The 27649-nt window shown below is 42.6% G+C and overlaps 1 protein-coding gene across 5 annotated transcripts in view; it reads left to right on the top strand.

Moving 5' to 3' along the window:
* The window catches only part of RAPGEF4 (Rap guanine nucleotide exchange factor 4), a 315123-nt gene that overhangs the window by 224184 nt on the left and 63290 nt on the right, over positions 1 to 27649 (top strand). For all 5 annotated transcript variants that reach the window (XM_030916805.1, XM_030916804.1, XM_030916806.1 and 2 more), the window contains 6 exons: positions 3246 to 3367; positions 4928 to 5111; positions 21281 to 21365; positions 23224 to 23284; positions 26255 to 26331; positions 26751 to 26897. In XM_030916805.1, the coding sequence (XP_030772665.1) occupies positions 3246 to 3367; positions 4928 to 5111; positions 21281 to 21365; positions 23224 to 23284; positions 26255 to 26331; positions 26751 to 26897 (676 nt within the window). The remainder of the gene's footprint in view (positions 1 to 3245; positions 3368 to 4927; positions 5112 to 21280; positions 21366 to 23223; positions 23285 to 26254; positions 26332 to 26750; positions 26898 to 27649) is intronic.

Raw genomic sequence — 27649 nt, 5'->3', positions numbered from 1 at the left:
AATTGACAGTGTGTTACATTTAGATTGCCCTCTTGTTGACAGAATTTTGGAAATGAGGTGGGACTTGAGAACGTGCCTTAGTCTTAGTCTTATCAGTAGCATATTCCACTTAAGACACATTCCGTCTCTTAGGACAGATTGATTACCTAGCCCTTTTTATGTTGATATTAACTAACTACCATTTTGGATGTTTACATTTGTAAGTCGTGTTCTCCAACACCGCAAGTTGATTCTTTTTCTAGTCTGTGGACCTGTATTAGTCTGTTTTCACACTGCTGTAAAGAACTATCTGAGACTGGGTAAATTTATGAAGAAAAATGGTTTAACTGACTCACAGTTCCGCAGGCTTAACAGGAAACATGACTAGGGAGCCTCAGGAAACTTACAATCATGGCAGAAGGCAAAGGAGAAGCAGGCACATCTTACCATGGCAGAGCAGGAGAGAGAGAGAAGGGGGAGGTGCCACCTACTTTTAAATGATCAGATCTCATGCGAACTCATTCACTATCAAAAGAAAAGCAAGGGGAAAATTTGCCCCCATGATCCAATCACCTCCCACCAGGCCCTTCCCCTGAAGCATGGAAATTATAATTTGAGATGAGATTTGCGGGGCACACAAAGCCAAACCATATCAGGCCATATCAAACCATGTGGCCAAAGTCACATAGCTATACACTGCTATAATTTTAAGAAAAGTAAAGGTTAAAATAAATAAATCAATGTGTCACATGTCTTCAGAGAGAGTTCAACCTTTTAAATTCATTCAGGGGATCTCAAAGATCTCATATGGTTAAAGGAACTTTTTCTTTTCAAAATTATATTACTTTTTCCCTTAATTTAAGATGTGATTGCGCTTTGCCAAGTATTGACTTGCATTAGGGAAAATTCATTAAAATATGTCAGGTTTGATGATAGATCATGGGAACTAGAAGTCAGAAACCATCATCTCTTTCGTGCTCCATCGTATTAAGATTTTAAACCCCTGAAATATAGGTGTTATGTCTGTTCCACGCCCTGTGACACAAATTAATGATCTATTGGGAATAACCATAGGACTCAGCTGGAAGCCAGAAGCATGATTTCTTTTTTCTGCAGGACAGTCTGAGTTCCTTGTCCCAGATCTTATACTTTCCAGTTCCATTCTCTCTCTGCCTCCTGCTTCTCACTCCATTATATTATTGCTGCAGTATTAGGGGGCTGTAGTCTCTCCAGATGCAGCATAACCCCCCAAAATCACTATACTAGAGGTCTGCTCTCAATTCTAAATCATCTAGGGATCATTAATGGAAAGGATACCTGTGATTCCATCAGCTACAAGTGGCACAACTGTGTGTCGTTGTTCAGTATTTTGACTGCAAGATTCTTATACCCTTTGTAAGGACTCATCAGATGCTCTGGGATCATCTCAAGTCCGTGTGCTCTTTTTAGTAAAGGTAATCATTGAATTAAAAGCCAAATGAAATTGATTTTATGTATTTTTACATGATTTTTACCACTAACCAATTCTCAAATTAGGAAAGAAATATTTTGGAAGGTCTTATGTTTGGTTCAGAATGATTTATAAGTAGGTGACTGTGCCCATTGAAGCTCTAATGTACGGTTATAGACTGTAATAAGGGCAGTCCTGGAAATATAATGACTTTCTCGGTATACCCTCCCTGTGAAATATTGTGAAGTCAGGGTCAACCCCAAATCAAGGAATCCCACGATTCCTCTGATAGATTTCAGAGGTCTAAGATTAAAATTATTAGAGCTGGAAAAGGCTTTAGAGGCCATCATTTGCTCCTCCTTTTTTTTTTTTTTTTTTTTTTTTTGAGGCGGAGTCTCGCTCTGTCGCCCGGACTGGAGTGCAGTGGCCAGATCTCAGCTCACTGCAAGCTTCGCCTCCCGGGTTTACGCCATTCTCCTGCCTCAGCCTCCCGAGTAGCTGGGACTACAGGTGCCCGCCACCTCGCCCAGCTAGTTTTTGTATTTTTAGTAGAGATGGGGTTTCACCGTGTTAGCCAGGATGGTCTCGATCTCCTGACCTCGTGATCCGCCCGTCTCGGCCTCCCAAAGTGCTGGGATTACAGGCTTGAGCCACCGCGCCCGGCCATTTTTTTTTTTTTTTTAACAGGCAAGGAAAGTGAGAACCAGAGAGTTGAAACCATGTGGCCAAAGTCACATAGCTAAGTAGCAGATCTAGTTCTGTATCTCATGTCTCCCGCCACTTCAAGACTGTTCCTAAAGTGGCACAGAACCATACTAAGTCTCCTCCAGTTTCAACTAGAGAGGAGCTCCCTAGCCCGTGCCCCAGAGGTGGTGCTGTCGTTAGCATGAGAGGGGAGGCCACCAGTGATTCAGTCCCAGCTGCAGACAGCCAGCTGCTCTGTGACTCCCTGCCTTGTTCCATCATTCCTTGGGATTGAGCCATCACTAGGACTTCAAGATTCCATTTCCTCTCTTGAACCATCATGTTGTGGACACCTGCCCCCTTCCCTCACCCCATGGGCAGTTTCGGTATTCCCGAATATGTGAGTGTGTATGCTTATGCATTTCCTAACTAATGTATACAGTTTGCTTATCCAGACCAACTCACCACAGAAGGGCATCTTGGGGATTGATGTGTGAATATACAGGAAGCCAGCAAGCATTTGGAGCTCTTCAGATGACAGGCTCTGGAGAAGTGCTAATGCTCATTACACAGAACTTTTTCAAGGAGATTTGCATCCCTAATTGCTTGTTTCTCCCAACACCCTTCCGAGGAAGATCAGTAGTATTACTTGAAAATATAAAGTGCTATATAATTTTGCACTTATACGGCGCCTTTCATAGCACCTCTGAGTGCTTCATAAACATTAACTCATTCGGCACAAGACTCAGGTGGAGACAGTCAGTATGTATTTTGCTTTGCCTCCATCTTGCACTGAGATTTTCTGGGACTGGCTCACTAGGACAGAGTTTCTGTTCCTCTGATTAGCTTGCCAGACAATCTCCCCCTCTGGCAGCCTCCGGTCTCCCCTGGTGCTGCAAGTTGTAATGCTTTCATTTAACCAGCCTTGCTTTAAAGGTCTGTCATGAGCTGAGTGGCTTTTTTGGCTTGTATTAGCATTTGAGAACCTGAAGCTACCGCGTGTGGTGCTTTGTTTGCCGTGAGACCTCTTCTAGTAGGAGACCATTAAGCCCTTTGATAGGTTCTCCTCTCAGAAGTCATCTCCCATCCTCTATCTGAAAAGGGGTGACTTCTATGTCTCACCTCTCCTTAGACAATGCTGTGTGGGAACTGAGCTGGTGGACTGGATGATGCAGCAGACACCATGTGTTCACTCCCGTACTCAAGCTGTTGGCATGTGGCAAGTCCTGTTAGAAGACGGTGTTCTCAACCATGGTAAGATGAGCCCCTCTCAAGAAATGCTAAGTGCATTTCCCTGGGTAAGTAGTTGCTGAACTCCCAAATGGGCAAGAAAGAATTACAGTCCTTTTAGGGACCTGCAGAGCTAGCATCTTCATTTAGCGATACAAATACAGCAAGTAGATGCTATTGATTGCTATGTTCCACCATTGTACCTTCCTAACTTGGGAGAATGTATGAAAGGAAAATGAAATTGCAGCCTGAGTGCATCAGTTCCAATTATGTTTATTAGTTTGCATTCACGGTTCATTGATAGTGTGATTATACTCTGAGCAGTGCATAGCAATCCTGATACAGGGGCAGAATGAAGAGCAGTGAAGTGTGTGGCTGGGCTGATGACATGAAAGTAAGTAATGAATTCGGAAGCTGCCTTTTAACTGTGCCACTGTCTGGGAGAGCCAATTTGTATACCCACAGGATGACCATATTTAAAATCAAGAATGTGCTCTGCAATTGTGACTCTTGATAACTGCAGGGGCTATGATTGAACAGAGTAGCTCTTCAGGACTGGCATGTAACTGGCCAGACTCTCATGCCATTTGTTTAAGACACTTCCAAACAGACAAAATATTAAAACCATTTATTTCATTTTCCAACACCTGGGAATCTAGTAATGGTTTTGCCAGCGTTTCTCGTACTTTAATGTGCATACATGTCACCTGGGTCTCTTGTTAAAGTGCAGATTCTGATGTAGCTCATCTGGAATGGACTCAGAGTCTGTATTTCCAACAAGTTCCCAGATGCTGCTGCTGCTGCTCCTCCAGGAATCACCCTTTGAGCAGTAAGGGATCTACTGCTTGTCTTTACCTTTTGAGAGTATTGATGCTCCATCCTGAAAAGGGGCTCAAGGCTCTAAGACATGTACATGAGGGATTCTGAGCCATGTTCATTGTCTTTGTTCTACCAAGATTTAAATCCTGTTTAAAGGAACAAGAGGAAAAAACTTTAAAAAATCAGATTGCCAAGAAAATTACTACAAAATCCTTCTAGCAGTGTGTGATCTAGAAACCTGGTCTGGTCAGCTTTGTTCAAACAACTAATTTTATACTAACATTTTTTTCCAGAGTGCAGACAGTACAGTTGATAAACAGTACATATAGAAAGAATAACAAAATTCTGATCCTGACAAAGCAGATTGTTTTTAAAGCCTGTACTTTCAAAAGCCGTGACAGAACATGACCTGGCAGTTGGTTCCTTTCCTGTTGGGGACACAGGTCCCACATCCTAGAAAATATCAGGAAGGCGATTTCTGCAGGTCAAATTGTTCATCTCAGAAACGCTGGCAGGTCCTCAAAGGGAGTCCCACGGAGGCCCAGGAGATGGGTGGGTCTGAGAGGGCTGTGGTGTGCATGACTGCAGCCCCGAGGTCATGTCTTCCAGCTGCACAGCCTGGGCAGGGCAGAGTGAAAAGGGTGAGGAGGCTCCCGGCTTTGCTGCCACTTGGCCATCCTGCCCGACACCCTGCATTTGTTTCCAGTGAACGGAGCTGTGAGGCTGAGGTGCCGCAGCTGACACGTGCTTCCATGTTTCCCGTAGTGGACCAGGAGCACCATTTCCAAGACAAATATTTATTCTATCGATTTCTGGATGACGAGCACGAGGATGCCCCTTTGCCTACTGAGGAAGAGAAGAAGGAGTGTGATGAGGAGCTCCAGGACACCATGCTTCTGCTGTCACAGATGGGCCCTGACGCCCACATGAGGATGATCCTCCGCAAACCGTGAGTGAGAGCTCGTGGCTCACCCCTCCAGGTCCTGAGGCTGCCTAGTATGTAGACATACCACAGGGACAGACACAAGGCTGCTCTCAAAAGCCCTAGCTGTCCCCCATGGAACAAAAGGGAGCAGCTGAAGGGTGCCACAGCAGTGCTTGTCTCTGTTATTTTAATTTTTGTGTTTGATCCGGATGGCTCTATTTTCCATTTGCATGAGTTAAAGCTGTAGAGGTTGTCATTAGTTGGCTCGGGCTGTCAAAACTGAGTCCCCATATTAAATGACCTTTGGTCAATGACAAACAGAAACTGCTCTGTTTCTATGCCAGTCTGCAGTAGCACCTTTCTCCCTACTGCAACAGGACAGAGGTCATCAGGGCCATAGCCTTCACACCCAGGCCTACGTTCATTTGTTCCTTCACTCATTCAGCACATGCTCCTACCCTCCTCTGAGGCTTCTTAAAGCTCATTCTTCTGAGCACACCACAACTACATTACCCCTGTCAAGTCCCCCATTGAGCCACTGAGGCAGTCTCTCCCTTCTTTCTCAGCTGAACCCACCTTCAGGAGCAGGCCACCACCTGCAATTGAGGACTCTGAAATGTTTGATCACATCCACTCAGGAAGAATGTATTATTAAGCCCCCATCTGATGCAGGGCACTCCACTAATTGCTATGGGGCATATAAAGAAGCATACGCTGTGGTCCTGATCCTCAGGGAAACCTTTTCAGTAAGCGGTGACTTGGCACTTGCTTCCGAAACTACCACACAGGCTTGTATTTTTCGGCTGGAAATGAAGACGCCCTCTGCCCTGCAGCCAGCGTTGGCCAGCTGTGGATGTCAGCTCTGAGTCATGTTTGGCTGACCTTGGTGTATTAGTCTCGAGAAGGGCATTACATGTTACATGTCCTGGGTGTCTGCTGGGTGCTTTCCAAGAGTGAGGTGTCCCTCAGGCCAGCCTTCCCAGAGGCTGCCCCTCAGACCAACCGGCAGTAGCCTCTCTGAAGGCACTTTAATTTCGTTTCCCCAGGATTCTTTCACTTGCCCTTACTCAGGGCTGTCCCCTTTGTCAAAACTCTCTCATGGGGTCTGACTCTCCCACACCATGTGTTTCAAAGGCCTCCCTCATCCCAGCAGATACCATCATCCTTAACTCTAGAACCATGCTCTTCAGGTCTGTAAGCCTCAAAACCCTTTCTTCACACAAAAAGATGAACAGGAAAATCCAAAACATCAAACAAAGCTAGAGCTTCACTGACATAAGCAGGAGTGGGGTCCAAGAAACCTGCCCAGCCAGTGTATGGTTTCTCTGCCCTGAAGGATCGTAGGACAGCGTGGCTGAGGGGGCCCGAGAGAATCCCTGGGGCCTGGGAAACTCAGATGAACACCACCATTTTAAGCCATGTTTTCTTTCTTGTCCCCTCTTGTCCCACTGTCCCTCCTGCATATTTCCCCATCATTTCCTGGGTCCATCCCCTTTTTGCTGTCCTCCTTGCTGCCACCTGCATCCAAACCAGCATATTCAGTGGTTCTGAATCAAGGTGGGACAGCCCCCTAAGGGCTGTTGTCAAAGCGCAGGAGAGGGCCAACTGCTAGCACTCACTGGGCAGTGGCTAGGACCAAGGGCTACCAAACACACCGCAGTACCTAGGAACCCAACACAATAAGGAGCTGTCCTGAGAACAGTGCCCCTGTGGAGAAATATTGCAGTCAACTATGAGTTTCTCAAAGGCAAAGACAGATCTCATTTTACTGCATTTGTTCATTTATTGAACACCTACATTCTTCTAGACACTATATTAGGTGCTAAGGCATTAAGGTAAGCATTGAACAAGAAGCCTTCTCCTCCTTGGAGTTTTCTGTCTAGCGCAGAGGATAAACCTTAAACAACTACTTATGCAAGCAATCATTTAATCACAGCTGCATCACATGCTACAGAGGAAGATGTAGTGTGTGTTAGCACAGCCTAATGTAAAGCAGGGTTTAACCTGGTGTGGAAGTTAGTAAGGCCATATCCCTACCTCTGTGCATTACACCACGTAAGCCATCAGTAAGCCTTTGCTGAGTGAGTGAATGAATGAATGGAAGTGTGAATACACAGTCCCAGCTAATGTTCCCTCAGCTCTTACTTGCTCCGAGGGAGGCAGAAATGCCATCTGATTCACAAATGTTTTTGAGCATCTACCAAAGAGATCAAAAGAAAAAAGTAATAAAATGGCTCCTGCCTTTGGGGAGTTTATAATTCCATGGGAGAGGAATTCCCAAATTAGATTAAGATCCAACAATCATCAATTGAGTGCCTGCTGTATGCTAGGAACATTCATGCTAATTGTTTGATTTACCCTTCTTCACAAGAGACTTGAGAGCTTGTTTTCATGAGTCACCTTGGGAGAAATGGGAGTCACTGCTTGTGCTTCCTTTTATTTTCCATACACCATTGAATTGCATGATCCCTGGCAGCCCAGATTCTTCATAGAATATTACATTCCAACGCTGACACTCTTCCATTCTATTGCTAGTTGTTGAAGTACAGGTTTTACAAATATTCTGAGATACATGATTTTGGGTGGCCCTGGGATTTTCCCATCTTCTTAGGTTTGTCTAAACTTTGCAAACATTGGAATTGGGCTGGCACTTCAGGAACTCTTCAGTTTTCTTTCTGCCAGAACAACAGCTCCCGAGAGATGGGAAAGTGAAAAATAAGGAATCTAATTTTAGGAGACAGATATTCCAACTCTGTGTGTACATACACACACACACTTTTTTTTTTTTTTTTTGATCTGCTAATAATCTTTGGAGCTACTACTTTATTTAAGTGGAAAGAAAACAAGCGTAGTTGATCAAGAATTGCCAGTATCACTACTGTCCTTGAAGGGACCAAACGAGCACTTCACTCCTGGAAACTGAGGGCATGTTCAGAGGTCCTGGAAATGTTGACTTTTTACTGCCAAAAATGCTAAGTCATTAAGAAATGTGGAGGCATGAGATGCATTGGCTTCATACTGACCAAGGCAGGACCTCCCGACTTTTAAAATTAGCACAGCTGCATTTTATAATAGTCACCACTGCCAGAGAGGTTGCAGAACTCTGATAATTACTGGGAAAGAAATAACACAATATTCTTTGATGAGAAGATTACTTTGAGAATTTGATTGTATAATGAAGATGTTGCTTTGAAAGGTACTTCCTATTGTTCTGAATCGGAGACTTGCTAGCAAAAAAAAAAGTGTCACTTGTTTTGACAGGCTACTTAGAAAAATTCTCTGTTTATTACATTAACTGCAGCATTTTAACTGTCAAACTATGAAAGAATGTTCTGTAGTTTAAAAAACAGAATAGAGCTTCAGGGGAAATTTTTTGGCACACTCTTGTTGCTATTGGTATTGAAAAAAAAAACACATACATTCTGCATGTGAAATTAGCTTTTTATGTGGTGGCAGACAGAGTGACTCACAATGCCCGTCCTGGTTTCACAGGTGCAGACCTGGATGGCATTTGGGGGCAAGCACTACAGAAGATGACAGTTTGACGGTGCTGTTGTTGTAGTTCCCAGACAGGGCCATCAAACACAGAATGAGCTCTCAGAACTTACTGTTTTGATTTTGCTTTGTTTATAAATCTAAAAACAAGAGGTTGCCCTATAGCAAGTAGATACAATGGGGACTCTTACCAGTAGAAATGTGCATTTTGGCTTTCCTTAAGCAGGTACTTTGGTTAGAGAAACATGCGTAAAAGGATCTGGAGTGACTAGGTAAGCAGAGTATTGTAAACTTGAGGCCGGCTGTAGGTAAAAAAGAGGCTTCAAGGAGACAGGATGCTCTGCTGTAGAAGTCTTCAAACCACTCCTTCCAACTAAAGTGAGATATAGGCTCGAATGTTCAGGATGGTCTATCAGAGACCAGCCTAAAGGTGGGAGGGCGATTAAGTAGATACTATTTCCCAAATCAAAATTTAGATCTGCAGTTCTGAAAAAGCATAACAGCCTAGAAGCCTAAGTAAGTTGAGAAACAGATAAGTCATTTGGGCCCGAGCAGAGAGAAATATATGTGTGTGTGTGTGCGCATATATATATATATATATATATATATATATATATATATATATATATATATAACATTAAGAGAATTGTTGGAAGTTGGGGAATCTTCCAACTGGGTCAGAAACACAGAAACTCGAGTTTGTTTATTTTATGTGATAAATTAATATTTCAGGTGCCCTTGGGATTTTTCCCATCTCCCCAGGTTTTTTGAAACTTTGTAAACATTGGAATTGGGCTGGCAGTTTCTTCTTTTGACTCTCTCTGCTGGAATAAGAGCTCCCAGAGATGGGAAAGTAAAAAGCAAGGAATCTAATTTTAGGAGACAGACATTCCAGCTCTACATGCATGTACACACATACCCCCGCTTCTTTTTTTTTTTGATCTGCTAATAATCTTTGGAGCTACTACTTAATTTTACTTTAACAGAGAGAAAACAGGCTTAGTTAGTCAAGAACTGCCAGTATCGTTGTTGTCTTAAAGAGACCATCTGAGCACCTTGCTCCTGAAAACTGAGAGCATGTTCGAAGGTCCTGGAAATGGTTTTTTTGTTTGTTTGTTTGTTTGTTTGTTTACTGCCCATACTCTGCTAAGGCGTTAAGAAATATGGAAACGTGAGATACATTGGCTTCATATCAAACATATGCTATAGGGCGTAAAGTTGAAAGGCAACAATTAAAGGTGGATTAAATGACATAAAGGCAAAATGCTGTAGGGGAGAGGGGACGGTATTGTTTATCGCTTAATTGGCTGCCTGCCCTAATGCAAGGCTGTCCTGCAGAGGCTGGGTGGAGACTACCCCGCTGCTATTCCATTCCACACACTTGCTCTAGAGGGCGCGTGAGAGCCTGTGTATTGTGTCTTAATTAGCAGTGCCTGTTTTAGTAGGATCTTTATTTGTCTAAACTCTTTTCCAGGGTGTGGAATTTAAAATCCTGGTAATTATAGAGGGATTTGTTTCTTCAGGGGATTCCAGATTGGCAAGCCTAAAATTGGTGTTGGTTAGGGTTTTGATTTCTGCTCGGATGTGTCAAGAGAATGTCCAGTTACGAAGTACATCTCAAATGCTAATCAGATGAGAAGAAAAGCACAACCGAAAGAACCTAGGCTTCTGAAGTAAGACAGTCACTGTGAATCCTTCCTTCACTGCATGGCGACTTTCGCCTTGGTCATTGCTTGAAAGATTTCAGCATCACCAGTGAAAGCTTGTAGAATTTACCTGAATAAATGATTGCATTAAGTGGGTCATTTCTCTGCCTCTCCCCGTAAAAGCCATTTATTCTTATTCCTCATATCCACACGGCCAGAAACCAACCATTGGATTGCTACCTTTCTGATTCAGATTCAGGAGAGGGGAGGATGAACTTAGCGGCTCATCTACAGTTTAGGGTTTATTATAAGATTGCCTCAAGGTTTTAATGACTTTTTATTGTTAAAGTCGATCTCTTTATTGGAGAAAATTTGGAAACCACTGACAAGAATTAAAAAAGAAGAAATAACACCAGCAATCACGTCTCAGTTCATTACTGGTAACATTTCAGTGCCTATCCCACTGGTTATTTTTTAATTCCTAACTTTTTACACTTAATAACATATCATAGCATTCTCTCTTAAAGTTAAATATCCTTTAAGGATGGAGCTTTTAAATAGTATATTCTCTGAATGGTTCTTTAGTGCATTCAGTTTGTGATCGTTGGATGTTTAGGTTGTTTCTCAAGCCTTTTCTATTTTTCTTTTTCTTTTTCTTTTTCTTTTTTCTTTTTTCTTTTTTTTTTTTTTGAGACAGGTCTCACTCTGTCACCCAGGCTGGAGTGCAGTGGGGTGATCTCAGTTCACTGCAGTCTCCACCTCCTGAGCTCAAGTGGTCCTCCCATCTCAGCCTCCTAAGTAGCTGGGACTGTAGGCGCATGCCACCATGCCTGGCTAATTTTTTAGATTTTTGTAGAGACAAGGTTTCGCTATATTGCCTAGGCTGGTCTTGAACTCCCAGATTAAAGCAATCCTCCCACCTTAGCCTCCCAAAGTGCTGGGATTATAGGCATGAGCCACTGGTCTCAGCACCTTTCTTCTTAAGAGCAGCAAAAAAATAATATTTTAATACTGTTCTTCCCAGAACAAAGGAACAGCTCCTAGCCGGACAGGGGCACAGGCAGAAAGATGCTGGGAAAGTTTGTGCAGGGGACTGTAAATTGTTTCACACTGAGGGAGTGACCGGACAGGAGCACTAGGAGATACGGCTGGAGAGTTAGGCTGAGGTCAGTGGGGGCATCTGCCATGCCCTCTGTGTATGTTGGATATTTTATAGTCATTTGGAACACCACTGAAGAGTTTTAGAGGGAGTTGTGGTGTGATCAGATTTGTAGTAGGTTGATTTCTCTGCTATCTCCAGAGAGTAGACTGGAGGGGCCAACTAAAGACAGAAAGCCAGATACTGAGTTTTATGAGATTATATTTGTTGTAGTTTGAAATGATAGCCTTTGAGATACATGCATTTGACCCAACAGTCTTGTAAATAAAGTGAAAATGCTACTGAGCACAAGAGCTCTGGGTTCTATTCTTACCAGTTTACCATTATATCATCTAACATCTTCAGATTACAAGTCTCTTAAGGTATAAAAGGAGTTCAATAATACCTGCTTGCCCTCTCCCTACTTCACAGTAGATTGGAAATGAAAACAAAAGTGCCAACTGAATTTAATTATAGCCAACATTTATTGAGTATATGTGTGCTAGACACTGTGCTAAACAATTACTTAATTCCTTCAACAAAACTCTGAGGTAGTTACTTAATATTACTCCCATTTTATGAACAAGGAAACAGAGGCTTAGGCTGAGTCACTTGCCTTTGGTTATCCACAAAGCACTAGACTCAGGCTTCGACTCAGGTCTGCCTGACTCTTGAGCCTGTGCTCTTTACTGTGCCCTGCCACCTGCCATGGTTCAAAGGGGCTTCAGAATGGACTCATGGGTTTATGCTTCGAGCATTGGAAAGGAAAGGTGTCATGGAAATTCAATTTAAAATAATTCTTACAAGGCTGGGTGTGACTTGTAAGAATTGTGACTCATACCTATAATACTAACACTTTGGGAGACTGAGGCACCCAGATCGCTTGAACCCAGGAGTTCAAGACCAGCCTGGGCAACATGATGAAACCCCATCTCTACAAAAAATACAAAAATCAGCCAGGTGTAATGGTGTATTCCTGTAATCACAGCTCTCAGGAGGCTGAGGTAGGAGAATCACCTGAGCCTGGAAAGTGGAGGCTGCAGTGAGCCGTGATCATGTCACTGCTCTCCAGCCTCGGAAACAGAGCGAGACTCTGTCTCAAAAAAAAAATAATGATTACAGACTAATCTAATTTCATTAAATGATTACCATATAGACCAGAATGGAGTGCACCATCTACTGTTGAAAAAAGTCCTCTAGCATGGCAGATTCCCAGGCGTGCTATTAATCCATAATGGGTTAAGATGATGATGAAGATTATTCTTTCCTGAGAGAGTTACATGCTGCTAGAACCTATAATTCTTTTATTTTTATCTTATGTCCTGAGTTTTATTGTGTATTGTCAGGAGCAGAATCCAATGGGCCATATGGGTCTAAAGTTTTAAAATCCATTGTCAAACTGATTGCACAGAAATGAAGTGCTTTATAGTTTTAATTGCCATATGATTAGGGTTGCCAGGTTAAATACAGGATGCCTGGTTAAATTGGAATTTCAGTGAATAACAATGTTCTGATATAAGTATATTTCATGCAATATTTTTATTTGCCAAATCCGGCACCCACTTATAATTAATCTGCCTCTCTTCACAGCTCCTTTGAAGAGTTGCTGGAAAATTTAGTCTAAAGATCACATAAAAAACACTGAAAACCCACAGCTCTGGAAAGAGTCAACTCACTCCAGAGTAACCCTCTAGCCAGAACCACAAACAAAACTTAATCACTAATATTTGAATACTACTATATAGTTTATATAGTGATCTCACATCCCTCCCCTCTTTGAATCACTAAAAAGCTCCATGAATTAAGTATGGCTCATGATAATCCACTATGTCCTGACAAAGAAATTGAGCTTAGTCAATACCAAGTGCCTTTCTTAACATCACACAGCAGTATATGTGGCTGAACTAGGAACTGATCCAAATCTTACTCCAAGTCCAATTTTATTTCTTCCTTTTTTCTTTCATTAACAATATTATTTCCTCTCTACTAGGTTGCCTCAAGTGTGTCCTCACTAGTGAATTTACTGAACAAGCAGTGAAATAGCTACAAAATGTGGATAATCTATGTCCCTGATTAGTTAAGAATCGACATTTTGCAAGGAAAAAGTAACAATGCATTCATATAACACCTTCTCAAAAAACATTTGCATTTTCCATCTCACATGTATATTTCATCCTCAAAGGCAAGCGGTTATACTATCTGACTCCATCCAAATTTATTTGTTCTTCTCAACTTGCTGCTTAGGTGTTTTAAATGAAAATATTTGTACTTGTACCTTTTAAAAGGTTTAATGTTAAACTCCTTGAGTGTCCTTGTAGTAAACACTTTTGCTGGAAGAATGTTGGGCATATTCAGTTTCTAAACATGATCAAACCACATTGTCCTAAAAACACTTAGCCCTCAGAAGCCATGAATTATGGAACCCTTACCCCATGCCCTGACAGTGATGACTTCATTTCTCACAAATATTCATGAAGCTTTTGCTCGTTATTGTAGTTGTAGACTATATTCATTTCTAACTTCACAAAGCAGGAAAGGATCCCTGTGTACACAAGCTCTGCTATTAGGACTAGAAAAGGAACTTAAAATGTCCCTTTTGGGGTTAAAGATAAGGTGTGAGGGTGGTGGCATGGCAGGGAGCTGAGCAATCGGAGCTGGGTAGGATACTTTAAATGTGCAGTTACCAGGTTCCTGGAATGTCTCATTGACACTTAAGAAGCAGGGGTCCTGAGAGGTGAGGCAAAGAAAAAACATGCTTTGCTGGTTTTGCTAGACAAAGGAAGTGCAAAACTGCACTAAACTTTCCTTTAAGGGAGGTGGAAGAAGTGAGACCTTAAGAAGATCTTAGCAGTGTTGGAAAATGGTCCAAGCTTGAGAAAGGACTTAAAAGTCAGAGAATCAGGTGGATTGAGATGAAGCGTTGCATCAAAAATAAAGCACCCCCACCCCACACACACACAAAAGAGCATTTTTTTAAAAACCTTGAGGCTTGACCATGGTTTATGTAGATACTTATAACATTGATTTCTCCAGGTGTTTTTCCCCTTGTACCAAGGTCTGCTAGGCGACAGGTCTAGAGGACTGGGTTATTTGCTTTCTTACCTGCATGTTTTACCAGGGGCCATGCCAATGTGCTGCTTGGTGGCTGGATGAATCCCTCATTTAATCCACGTTCCAATAACTGAGGAACTCTGTCTCTGACCTTGATAAATTCCTTGATAAGACTGTATTTACCAGCAGCTTCCAATATCACCTGAGCCCTCCCATCCTTTAATGTATAAACTGCTTCCCTATCCATCCCCATTTATTATCTTGTCTGTAACTAGACATTGCTGCCAGAATGCATCCCCTGCAGAAACTAGGCCTTTCCACAGCGGGATCCGACAAATCCACATCAATGTGGCACCACGCAGATTTGTAAAGAAGCAGGGATGCCTAATATCTCTCCCTGTGACATCTGGAGAAGGACAAGTAAAGACCAGGTACATTCACCGGCTGCCACTCAGAGCAGCCAGAGAGTCAATTCACTTCCCCAGCCTTGTAGGTTACTCTTATGAAGGTGCATGGGAGTTCTCTCCTCCTGCTCGGGCAGTGTTCCCTTTACTCTTGAAAGCCAAATTGCCTTCAGTCCTTGGGACCCTTTCATTACTGTTTGAACAGTCTGGGGGCTGATTTGCAGGATCTCTTCTCCATTTTTTTCCCCTGTCACCCCCGTAAAGACCAAAGCAGGAAAGGTGCTTAATGCCAGTTTGCCAAGAGAAACCCGCTTTTAAAATGCGACTTTGTTCCGTGATTGTGGTGGGGAGCGCTCAGTTTTAGATGTGATCGGGTGCTCTTTGAGGGGTGGGGTGGATCGGGGGAGAACCTTTGTCTGATGTGAGAGTAGAGAGGTGAGCCTTTTCTGAGACACTAGATGGCACAGCAGCTCCGAGCTGGCGGCCTCCGAGAGGCTGGGCTGGTTTCTGTTACTGCCGCCGCGAACACTGAGACTCCCCTAGGGTGGGAGGGGGCTCCATTTTGATGCACTTTGGTGGGCACAGGTTGACCAGACTGACTTTTGCTCCACCTGGCCTCCTCCCTGGGACTCACCTCAACTTTCAATCTTAATGACATGTTGAGGCCCCTGAGGGACAGTGTTCTGGCTCACAGCAAATCTCTCATGAGTGCTTTTGTTGCTTTGCTAGCTGTGAATGTACTCATTTTTTAAAGTAAGTCTCTTCACACCTGGCAGTCCTGACTCCTCTCACCTCATTAAAACATTGGTTGTAAACAGGACCAAAAAGTTCTTCGCTGCCTGGGTGGATTGCCAAATGATAGTCGCTTGCCCTGTGATTATTGTGACCACCTCAGACCACAGGGTTGGGGTTTTGTTCTTGTCGTGTTTCTCTTTTTTTCTTTGCAGCTTGAATGTTGTTTAGGATTCAAAAACTAAACTGTTTTTAGGCTTAGTTCCCTCTAGTCTCGAACAGCTGCCGTGGACCTCTCTGAGGCATCCAGGGAGTCCCCATGGAAGCCTCTCTTTCTCTGCGTGGGTTATTGATGAATGAAAGACCAGAAGAAGGTAAAGCAGGCTGCCCATGTGGGCTTCTGTGCAGATGAGGTGGTCACACCCCCACAGAGCTTCACCTGGAAGTGCTGGAGGCTGGCCTTGCAAGGAGGCAGGTTTCCTGGCAGGCTTCACTTTGGGAGAGGTACCTGGGGAGCAGGCAGGCTCACACCATCCCCTTCCCTCTCACTAGCTGCCAAAATAGCAAGGATTTCCTGGGAACAGAGCCCTTCCCTGCTCTTCTGGGAGAGCTGCCTCCTTTTCCTACTGTGTTACCTGGAAGAGCCTGGGGTTTTCACACCCTCTCTTCTGCTTCTTCCAGGCTCCAGTGCTCACCCTCAGTCCTCCTGGGTCATTTGTTTTTACAGAGCAGGTCTCAAGGTCTTGCCTGGCAGTAAATCTGCTCCTGTCCACTACTGAGTGTGATGGGCGTGGGAGGGTAGGGGCCTGACCAAGTTGTGGGGCCCTTTGATCAACTCCTGTGACACCACCCTCTCCTGCCCTCTGGGCTGATTGACGCACAGCTGTCTCATCAGTGATGCTGTGTTACTCCTGTGATGGTTTTCTTCCATGAGGGTTGAGCTGCGGCTGCTTCCAGTCTTGTTTCTCAGACATTCTTTTCTCATTTGCTCTCTATTATCCAGGGATTCCTCAAACTTTCTGGTCTGCTGATAGTTCATCCTTTGTGGTGGTGGTGTTGCTCATGTGTTTTCCAATGTCATTTTGCATGTTAAAATATCTTTTCTGCCAAACCTTTAGCACAGCAGACAAAAATCTGGCTAAAATGAAGAGATTAGCAAGGTGCTGCTTTTTGGTCTTGAATGGTACTTCCGTTTAAAGCCCCGCTGATCTCAACATAGGTACTGAGTACCTTTAGCTGGTCTAAGATGGGAATTTGTTTTTCACAAACAGATGAGTAAGTCTATAATCCTAAGAAAATATAGACCTTTTTTATTATTTTACAGAATTTGGAGTAAGAGGTGAGGTCCATCATTTTCACATCTCCTCCCTCTATTAATAATTATAGTTAATTAATAATTAACTATTTGCCATGAAATAAATGTGCCCTGTATCAAAAGCGAGTTGTGCCATGGATGCCTTGCCTTACTTAACCTCAGCGGGAAGGACAACAAAGCATAAGGACACATCTCCCTCAGGCCACAAAAGAACTGCTCCATAGCACCACTGCCATCTCCCTTGAGCAGACCCTAAATTCAGCATGAATCTTGAGAACTCATGTGTTCACTCATCCGATGAGCCATATTAAACACCCACCCTGATAACAAGACCACCCTACATTTGTACTATATTTTCAGTATATACAAAGCTTCATGTCTATTATTACCTCATTTGACCTTTATGACAATCCCGTGTATTAGTCCCATTTTACAGATGCAGAAACAAGTCATCAGATCAGTTGGGCAACTAGGAAGTTCATGATTTAGATCTCAAATTCTGTTTCTGCTTCCAATCTAGTGCCTTTGCACTACCAGATACTGCTTCTCTTGAGAACAGTCTAGAGTATGGGTATTTAAGCAAATAACATTCATGACAGTATGTTGTAATTACCATAGCAGTAAGACCACGTGCCACGGAGGAATAAACGTTAGAGAGTGGCCTAGCATGGTGGCTGATGCCTATAATCCCAGTACTTTGGGAAGCTGAGGTGGGTGGATCACCTGAGGTCAGAAGTTGAGAGACCAGCCTGGCCAACATGGTGAAACCCCGTCTCTACCAAAAAATACAAAAATTAGCCAGATGTGGTGGCATGTGCCTGTACTCCCAGCTACTCAGGAGGCTGAGGCAGGAGAATCCTTAAACCCGGGAGGCAGAGCTTGCAGTGAGCCAAGATCATGCCACTGCACTCCAGCCTGGGCAACAAAGGTTAGGGAGCCAGTTTCACTTAGGAAAGATGACACTGAGCTGGGCTTGAGGCAGAACAAAAGTATTTTAAGCAAAGAGAGGAGCATGCAAATAGTCCTGCAGGCATGAGTAAGTTTAGTGAGTTCGAGAAATGGAGAGATGCCTGGGATAGCTGGAGAGAGAGTGTAGCTATCAGGGAAGATGTGAAGAGAGGGGAGATAGATGAGTCTGGAGAAGGAAGTTAAGATCTGATTTCCAGGAGCCTTGTGTGATGAAGAGGGAGCACTTCTAGATAGATTAAGCTGGTGGTCTTTGTGAGTTATCTAGGAAGAGATGGCCAGGAAGCCCTCGGAACTCAGGAAAGAGGGCTGTTTGGAGAACAAGATTTAGGTCTTGTCATTATCTAGATGGAAATTGAGGGTTTTTCCTAGGGAGAGAAGGTAGAACAAAGCCTTGGGGGCTGAACACAATACATGGGATGTACAAAAGAACAACAAACCAAAAAGACATTGAGAAGAAATGTTCAGTAAAGCACGAAGGGATCCAAGCGGGAGGAGTGTGGGGAGAGGAGAGAGCTTCAGGCATGCTCAGTGGTGGAGGGCAGCGGCTAAAGTGAGCATGGTTCATCTTTACCTCTCTTTTTCTACAGTTTGTGCAGGTCCTAAGACTAGCTATCATGGCTAAAAGGTCAGCCTTGAACCATGATGTCAAATTTTTATTGAGGGTCTGACAGTTCTTCATCCTGTTTCAAATCTCAGATGCAGTATTATTAATATGTTGAGATTTGTAGATCCAAGAGGCATCATTATGTATGTGTGTGTAGGGGTGGGGTCTCACTCTGTTGCCCAGACTGGTCTCAAACTGACCTAAAGTGATCCTCCTGCCTCGGTCCCCCGAAGTGCTGGGACTACAGGTGTGTTCCAGCACACCTAGGCAGGACAGCATTTTTAAAAAAGAAATCCATAAAAGTTAAGTAATACAGATCTCATGTTTATATTATATAAACACTTTTCCTAACCTCATAGAGATCTGCTCCCAAAATTACAACTTTGAGTATGTCCAGATTTTAGGGCAGAATTCTAAGCCTTTCTTTTCCCAGCTGATCTTTTCTCCTCTCACCGTAACAGCCCACCCCATGGAGGTGCGAATGAGACTTGGTGACTGCTTTCTCTTTTAGCCAAGCTTCCAGGAGGGTTCCGTGTTATTTGCCACTGATGTCAAGTAGCAAGAACAGCAGGGCTGCTCCTTGTGCTGAAGATCCATAATCCTATTATGCCTACCTTGAGACTTTCGCATTAGCTGCCTCTATAGTAGTAGATGGATGAAGGTGACTCGATTGACTTTTAAATCCCCAAGGTTCCCAGTTTCAAAATCCCCATGTCCAACTCAAGTAGTAGATAAGGCCTCTGGCAGAGAAGGCCTGGCTCCTTTGGAGCCCCTGTGGCCACAGCTTTTCTTCAGTGTCTTTATGGGTCCCATACTTTCTGGTTTCCACCACGAGCACGAGATTGATGTGCAGTTGTGTCCCTCAGTGGTGACCCTTAGCAGGAGGTGAACCTGGCTAGCATCTCCCAGGTCATGGATTTAGTATCTGTCTTTATACAGTCAGGATTAGGACGATAGTCCCTGTTGATTCTGGAAGAGAACATTACAATATTATTTTGTTCATGTTAAGGCTGTCCTTGGGAAGGTATCATGTAAAGTATGCAGAATTTTCTTCCTCCAATTAGACTCCACTAAATCTGTTATCTTCCCCATGTTAGAATATGGTTGCAAAATTATTTAATCCAATTAACTATTTTAGAATATTCATAATTCAGTTTTGATTACTAAGAGTACTTATCTAATAATTGACTAAGTTTCAGATGTACTCTAGTAGACGAAATGTCATACTTTATTTGTAAGTTTGTTTAACTGCTTCTGCAAAGGTCTGAGTTTTGAATATCACTTTGCTGGGGTTTTTTTCACTTACACAAATAAATATGTAGACACTTTTATGGTTGCTGCTTCTGTTAGCTCTCACATCTCTCTCAGAAAGATATTGTCCCCAGTTTTCATATGAGGCTAAGACTTTGATGTCACATGGCTTGTGAGTGGTTGCACTGATTTTATACTTGATTTTCAGACCCTAGATCCAGTGCTGTGTTCAGTACACCAATACTCCTCAAATTTATTTGACCAAGGAACACCTTACAAATGATAATGTCGTGATGGTACATCATCAGTAGCTCATCAAGGGTTTAATGTTTAATTAGTAGTAATTACAGTAATATTGAGTAATATCATAAATTGTTAAAATGTTAGGATAAAATGCACAAAATAGACTGATGATTATGTAATAGATAACATTCATAACTGCAGCAATTAGCTGAGAGTAAACACTGCCTATCCATCAATATATAGATTGTCTCTCAGTTGACTCCCTAGAACTCTCAGAATTAATAACCCATTAATTTGTTTTCAAGTTTCAGAAACATATTCGTTAGGATGCTTTATTTTGCAGAAAGCAACAAAAAATTCAAGTTACTGACCAGTTGTATCTCCTACCCATTAATATAACTAAACGCTATGAATGATTTCAAAACAATTATAGATACAAAAAATGATTAGGAATCTATTCCTAATCTTCCAATGCCAGTCTTCCAATGCCAAAAATGTCTACAACACCCCCATACCCCACACATGTCCTACATTCTAATAATTCAAGAAGAAGGAAGTGGTTTCAGCTTTCACAGATTATATACTGAGGTCCTTAAATGCATGTTATTGGACACTAGTTTTATAATAAATTTTAGAATAAAAATGCTTTACATAACTGATTAATGTCTCATGGACAGTGGTGGTTTTGTAACAGAGTTTGGGAATGTGGACATATACCTCCCTTCTTGCCTTCTCTTACTAATCCCAGATGCTACCATTTGCCTTCTCTTCATCTCATGCCCTTATCTCCTCAGGGCTAGAAAAGAAAACATTGAGTCTGCATACATCCTATGTTTGAGTCCTTCGGAAAAAACACATTATATAACCCCAAATAATAGTGACAGCAGCATTAATATTCTGCTAAGCTCAGATAGCACACAGGATCTCAAGGAATTTAGATCAGTTGTCAAGCTGATTACACCAATTGTTTCTAGTGGTGGTAAAAGACAAGTTTTGCCATTACTGATTAAGGTGGTATGTAAAGCAGTTTTTTAGCTCAATCATCTACAAAGTGAGAGGTGAGTTAGCTGACTACCGTGTGAGTGGAGGCGCTCTTTCCTCTGAGATCAGAAGAGAAGGGATCCTGTGGACTTTGGCTTTCTCCCATATCCTTTCATCAAGGAACACATTTATTTCAAAAATCCCTTTAGGGGTTATACTAGTGCAGCCTCTCCCTCCGCCAATATCTTTTTATGCAGAAGAAATCCCTGAGCATGTTACTGATGCCTGAATCCGTTTCCATATTTGAAGCCCTAGTGATGCCCTTTTTCCATATTTCCTTTTTTTTTTTTTTTAATCTTTGTAGACCTGGCCAGAGGACTGTGGATGACCTGGAGATTATCTATGAGGAGCTTCTTCATATTAAAGCCTTATCCCATCTTTCTACCACAGTAAGTTGTCTCTTAGTTTGGCATGGTTGGAGCACTTTGCAATAAATGCACTGTTAGGACAGAGGAGAGTATTACAGTGTTGTAGGGGGAAAGAATGTCTGATTTTCACCTCATAAATCACCTCTACTCTCTTATGAGATGCTGAGGAAGTTACACCCAAGAACAATCACTGAAAAGGAATCAAGTGTTGTCTCACTATTGGTAGTTGCCCATATGCCCTAAACCCCAGAGCAGCCTGATGTGAGTGGGGTTGGAACATGTGCTTCCTCCCTGTGAATGTGAATTTTGGAACCTGCACACTCAGATAAAAGAGCCAGGCCTGGGAGGGACTCTGAATCCTGCCATGATATGCAGCCAGGGGCGGAAAGAGGGAAATCTAGATGACCTGTCTTGGCTTATGGGGCCAACTCCACCAGGGTTTGCTGCCTTCTTGAGAATGGAAGCAGAAAATTCAAGAGAGCATCAGCTCAGATATATTAGTCAAAATAACACTACCCACTAATAAAAAATGACCCAGTGGCTGTATCTGATTCTGAACTTTTACCTGATTAGAGTATTTAGGAGACAGAAATTTTTGCCACTGAATAGGGATAGAAACACCTCCTCCCATAAGAATATGATTTGTAGGAAACATACATGTCCTACACGCTAATAAGTCAAGAAGAATGAAGTGGTTTCAACTTTCACAGAGTATGTACTGAGGTCCCTAAGAGATATCTAGATGCCTAGTTTATTTTCATTCCTAGCTCACTAAAAGTGATGTTCTGCTACCTCACAGCAGCAGTACCTGCCAGTCCCTGCTGTTGGGGATAAGTTCAGGTCTCTGTTGAGAGCAGTGAGGCATTTGCCATAGCTCTAAGCAAGAGGGCTTCAAGTCCCCTCTCCCCTTCAACTAGACAAACCTCCTTCACATGCCTCCCACCCCCAGCACCACTGAGGGTCTGGAGACTTGCTCACCTATGTGGACTACCCAGGGGAGTGGTCTGGCCCAGCCTTCCTCCTACCTACCACTGCCCTTGCCATCCTTACTCTCTCCACAGGGCATAGATGTAGTGCCTGGGAGCCTCACCTGGGAAGCCCTCAAATACACAGTGCAGACAGCTGAGGCTCCATGAGCTCGTGATGTAGAGGGAAGTAAGGAAGGACCCCTTTCCCTACCTGTGCTCCAGGGACCCAGCATGCCCCTTATCCAACTTCCCTGGTCTCAGTGGAATTGAGAGGATTGTGGGTAGTCTTGTCTTCTACCTCAAACCCCAGATACCCAGGCATAGAAAAATCTCAAGTTACTGGGTTCTTAGAAAGATAGAGCCATGATTTGGGAATGTAATTTGGAATTTTTTTTTAATGTGAATTTTAGCTAGCTAGGAATAATTTGGAATTTTAACTAAGAATATAAATGTGTTCATTCATTTAGGCTTCATTATTCAACTTCAAGACAGAATTTTCCAACATGTTTGACATGATGCATTATATGTAATGCAAACAAGAGTCACTAGTAGCAACAGAATCATATGATGTTGTACATGGTCTCCCCTTCTCCCCCACAGCCAAAGACAGGCAGGCAAGTCGGCTAGTTAATGCAGGTGGGACCATGTTTGAAACAGTCTCTAAGGAGGTTGCCTGGTATGAACTAGCTATAAGCTATTCTATAAAAAGAGCTACAAGCTTTTAAAACCTACCTAGCAGCAAATTGAATGGAAGTGATTTTTGATGAGAGCAGCAGCAGCAAGTGCAGGTGAGAGAGGACTGCATGGGAAGCCCTGGGACAGTTTGCATTGTACCCCTAGAAAGAGCACAACCCTTTTCCACCCAGACCTGGAAATGTGGCCTTTGCATGTTTCTTCTCTTTTTCTTCTAGGTGAAACGAGAGTTAGCAGGCGTTCTCATTTTTGAGTCTCATGCCAAAGGAGGGACCGTGTGTAAGTGAAAACTGTACTGGAACCTTGCGCCTGGCCAGCACCCTTCGAGTACATGCCACGGGAAGCCAGGCTGCTAACGCTTCACTTCTTGACCCCGGGTCTGACTTGGTGACTTGGCAGGGTGTCCTGTGGCACTTTTGTTTTTCTGGACCTGTGATTATTTCCAGCACATGCCGATTATTCTGAAGTATTGTGGTTTTCTAGTACCAGCAAGTGTTGTGGGTGCCAGCCTGAGTCTCACTGGCTCACTACCCTCCTGACTCACCAGTGTTTAGAGGGTGGGATGAAGTCACTGCCCTTCAGGAAGGGCCTGAGGCAGTACCTTTCCCAGTGACCTCATTCCGTTCATAGCTTTAGAAGAACGAATAGATCTCTTGAGGTTGCTAGTTAGAATGATGTTTAAACCCATCCTACTTTCTTTTTCTTCTCTCACTTCTACTTTAGGCTCCAAGCTGGAGAGAATTTCTTTGTTTCAAATATGTATACAGTGTTAATATATAGTATCTCACCAAAATCCAAGTTATAGTTTAGTTCTGTGATCATATTTGGAAGCAAGAAAAGGAAATTTGATGTGAATAGATGTGAACAATATATATAAGCTGGCATTCCTTACTATTCCTACAGAAATCTGGCTCAAAAAATAAGGGGGTTAGTGATCTACTAAGGTCAGGAAATACCTCTCCAATCTCTCTTGCAGAGTCACAGGATACAGTAGCATGCTAATGTGTTCTCAGAAGTTCTGCAATAAGGAGATATTATCACCATGTTTAAACCAATACTTCCTGAGCCTAATGACATGTAGAACACTTTTTGCATGGACACCTGTTAACTCATTAGAGACATAGTTTGGAAAATCTTGCTCTTTCTTCAGGCTACGTTATGTGAGTCAAATAAGCAGGAAACATGAATTGTAAATGTGTTTTTTTTTACTTTCAGTCATCAAAAGTGGTATTTCTGACATTGATATCTATTTCAGTAAGAATGTAACTTCTTCAAATGTTAAAGGCTTACTTTAATATTTTTATCTTAATGGTTGCTATTGACTTACTATTCTTTTTTATTTTCTTTTATTCATTTCATTCAAACTTGCTAATTGCTTTCATTTTATTATGAAATAGTTATTTTAAACAAAAAATAGAGAATATTACAAATACCTTCTTAATCTTTGTCAGATACTAACATTATGCCATTTTTTTTCATATTTTCTTTTCTTTTCTTTTTTTTGAGAGGGAGTCTTGCTCTGTCACCCAGGCTGGAGTGCAGTGGCGCAACCTTGGCTCACTGCAACCTCCACCTCCCCTCACTGCAACCTCCACCTCCCAGGTTCAAGCAGTTCTCCTGCCTCAGCCTCCCAAGTAGCTGGGATTACAGGCGTGTGCCACCATGCCCAGCTAATTTTTTTTTTTTTTTTTTTTTGTATTTTTAGTAGAGGTGGGGTTTTACCTTGTTGGCCAGGCTGGTCTCAAGTGATCTGCCCGCTGTGGCCTCCCAAAGTGCTGGATTACAGGCATAAGCCACTGCACCTGGCCTTTTTTCATATTTTCTAAAGAATTAAATATACACGCTGGGTGCAGTGGCTCATGCCTGTAATCCTAACACTTTGGGAGGCTGAGGCAGGTGGATTGCTTGAGCCCAGGAGTTCGAGACCAGCCTGGGCAACATGGCAAAACCCTATCTGTAAAAATTAGCCAGGTGGATTGGTGCACCCCTACAGTCCCAGCTACTCAGGAGGCAGAGGTGGAAGGATCTCGTAAGCACAGGAGGTCAAGGCTGCAGTGAGCCATGATCACGCCACTGCACTCCAGCCTGGGTGACAAAGCAAGACCTTGTCTCAAAAAATAAAAAATAAAAAATAATTGTACAACAGGTCAGGAGATCGAGACCATCCCGGCTAACCCGGTGAAACCCCATCTCTACTAAAAAATATAAAAAACTAGCCGGGTGAGGTGGCAGGCGCTTGTAGTCCCAGCTACTCGGGAGGCTGAGGCAGGAGAATGGCGTAAACCCGGGAGGCGGAGCTTGCAGTGAGCTGAGATCCGGCCACTGCACTCCAGCCTGGGCGACAGAGCGAGACTCCGTCTCAAAAAATAATAATAATAATAACTGTACAACTACACTTGAAGACCCTTTGTACCCTCATTTATCCCATTCTCATCTTTCCTACCCGAAGGTAACTCCTACCCTGAATGTAGTGATGATCATTCCAACCATTTTTTAAAAAATACAGGCAGTCCTCTACATCTGTGTGTTCCACATTTATGAATTCAACCCACTGAAGATCAAAAATATTCCAAAAAAAGAAAGTGGATGGTTGTGTCTCTACTGAACATGTACAGACATTTTTCTTGTTTTCATTCCCTAAATAATATAGTATAACAACTATTTACATTGCATTTACATAGTATTAAGTATTATAAGTAATCTAGAAATGACTTAAAGTATACAAGAGGCCGTGTGTAGATTATATGCAAATGCACCACTTTATATCAGGGACTTGAGCATCTGTGGATTTTGATATCCTTGGGAGGTCCTGGCACCAATTCCCCATGGATACCAAGGGACAAGTGTGTGTAGGTATATATCTGTAAACAATATGTAGTGCTGATTTGCATGTTTTTAAGTGTCACATTACTTGTCAGATTACTTTTTAGAGCCATTTTTCTATGGGGTAAGTTTTAATGAATTGTGGGAGAAGTGTGTATGGCTTTAAGAAACGGATTGCTGATAAATTGATATCTACTAAAACCCTATCTTTTAGAGCATAGCAAGGAATGCAGTGTTTCTCTTTCTTTTATATTCTGTAGAAAAGGAGATAATATGCCACCTGAACAAGTTCGTATTTGCCAGTGATGTTTCCTGTTTTTTACGTATGCGTTATTCTGGGGACTTAAAGTGATGATTTGATAAGCTGTAATTTATATTGATGTGCTTCTATTCTTATCATAAGTCTTTTCATCTTTTTGTGTCTAGTGTTTAACCAGGGGGAAGAAGGTACCTCCTGGTACATTATTCTAAAAGGATCAGTGAATGTAGTCATTTATGGCAAGGTATATGTATCTTTTTCTTTTTGAAACTTTATTACGCTCCATTTACTAGTGTGGCTCTAAGTATTAGCAATGTAGTGCCACAATTAAATTTGCAACAACATTGTTCCTAGATGTAGAAAAGACATTATTGCATCTTTAATCATAAATTATCTCAGTTATTATACTTAAAGTAGTATTGTACTTTCTAGGGTTTGTCTCCTAATGGATTAGAGTGTATACATTTAAGCCACAGACCATATTACTCAATGAAAGAAAAGTGAACATCATAATTTAATTATTTAATCCCCTTTGGCATTCCTAGGTACAGCCCATTTATCTACAGTGTTTTAGGGGCCGGGGTCTTGTGGCAGGAGGCGGTGGGTGTTTGTGTTTGCTCTGTTTCAGGGATCCTCTTCATCTGTGTGCTCTACTCTCTCCAGGGTGTGGTCTGCACCCTGCATGAAGGAGATGACTTCGGCAAGTTAGCACTAGTGAATGATGCCCCACGAGCTGCCTCTATTGTCTTACGAGAAGATAATTGCCATTTCTTGAGAGTAGACAAGGAGGATTTCAACCGGATCCTGAGGGTGAGTCCAAAGCAAAGTGGCTGAGAGACATCCCATTTTTTCTTTAACTAAATAAGCAAAGCTTTGAGCATAGTCTTAATTGAGTAGTCCTGTGATGAATGAGTGCTCTAGGCACAAAAGGCCTTTGTTACAAACCTAGTTATATTTAATGTGTTGGTATGCATTCTGGGATCCAGAGGTTATATTCCAGTAAAACTGCAAATGCAGGATGCTATGCTGGACCCAGTCCCTCTATGCATCCCTGCACTGGTCCATGAGAATTGACAATAAATAGGAATTGCCTTGGCAAAATGTCAGTCTGAGAAGTTTCTCTCTGACATCTTGGGCATCCTTCTTTGCATCCTTCCCATCCCACTCTCCAACACAGTGGCAGCTCCCTCTGCTCCTTGTTTTTCTCTTTCCTAGACCTTCCTAGTTTCCACCTCTTTCTCCTCCCAAATCTGAGCCTGTCTCATATCATCATACGTTCTCTTGATTTACTGAGTGATTCCATTTTACTGGGAATTAACATCCATCACGGTTACTCCAAGCGAGCATTTTCATTTTCAGGGGCTCTATCTCGGTTGTTACAAACTAAAGGAATTACTAACATTGGCAGGCAGGTGAATAACAGGGGTGGTACAGGGAACTGTGCAATTGCACTTAAAAGTTGACTCTGCAGATGAGCCCACTCTAAGCTTATTAAGGAATTTGTGAATGTGGATGATGTTTAGAAGAATAGTCTCTGGTCTCTCCCCAGCATGAGGTCCCTT

The sequence above is a fragment of the Rhinopithecus roxellana genome, chromosome 14 (genome assembly GCF_007565055.1).
Source record: "Rhinopithecus roxellana isolate Shanxi Qingling chromosome 14, ASM756505v1, whole genome shotgun sequence".
NCBI classification, from domain to species: Eukaryota; Metazoa; Chordata; class Mammalia; order Primates; family Cercopithecidae; genus Rhinopithecus; species Rhinopithecus roxellana.
Note: the sequence above shows the minus strand (reverse complement) of the source record. Positions and strands in the feature narration are given on the sequence as shown.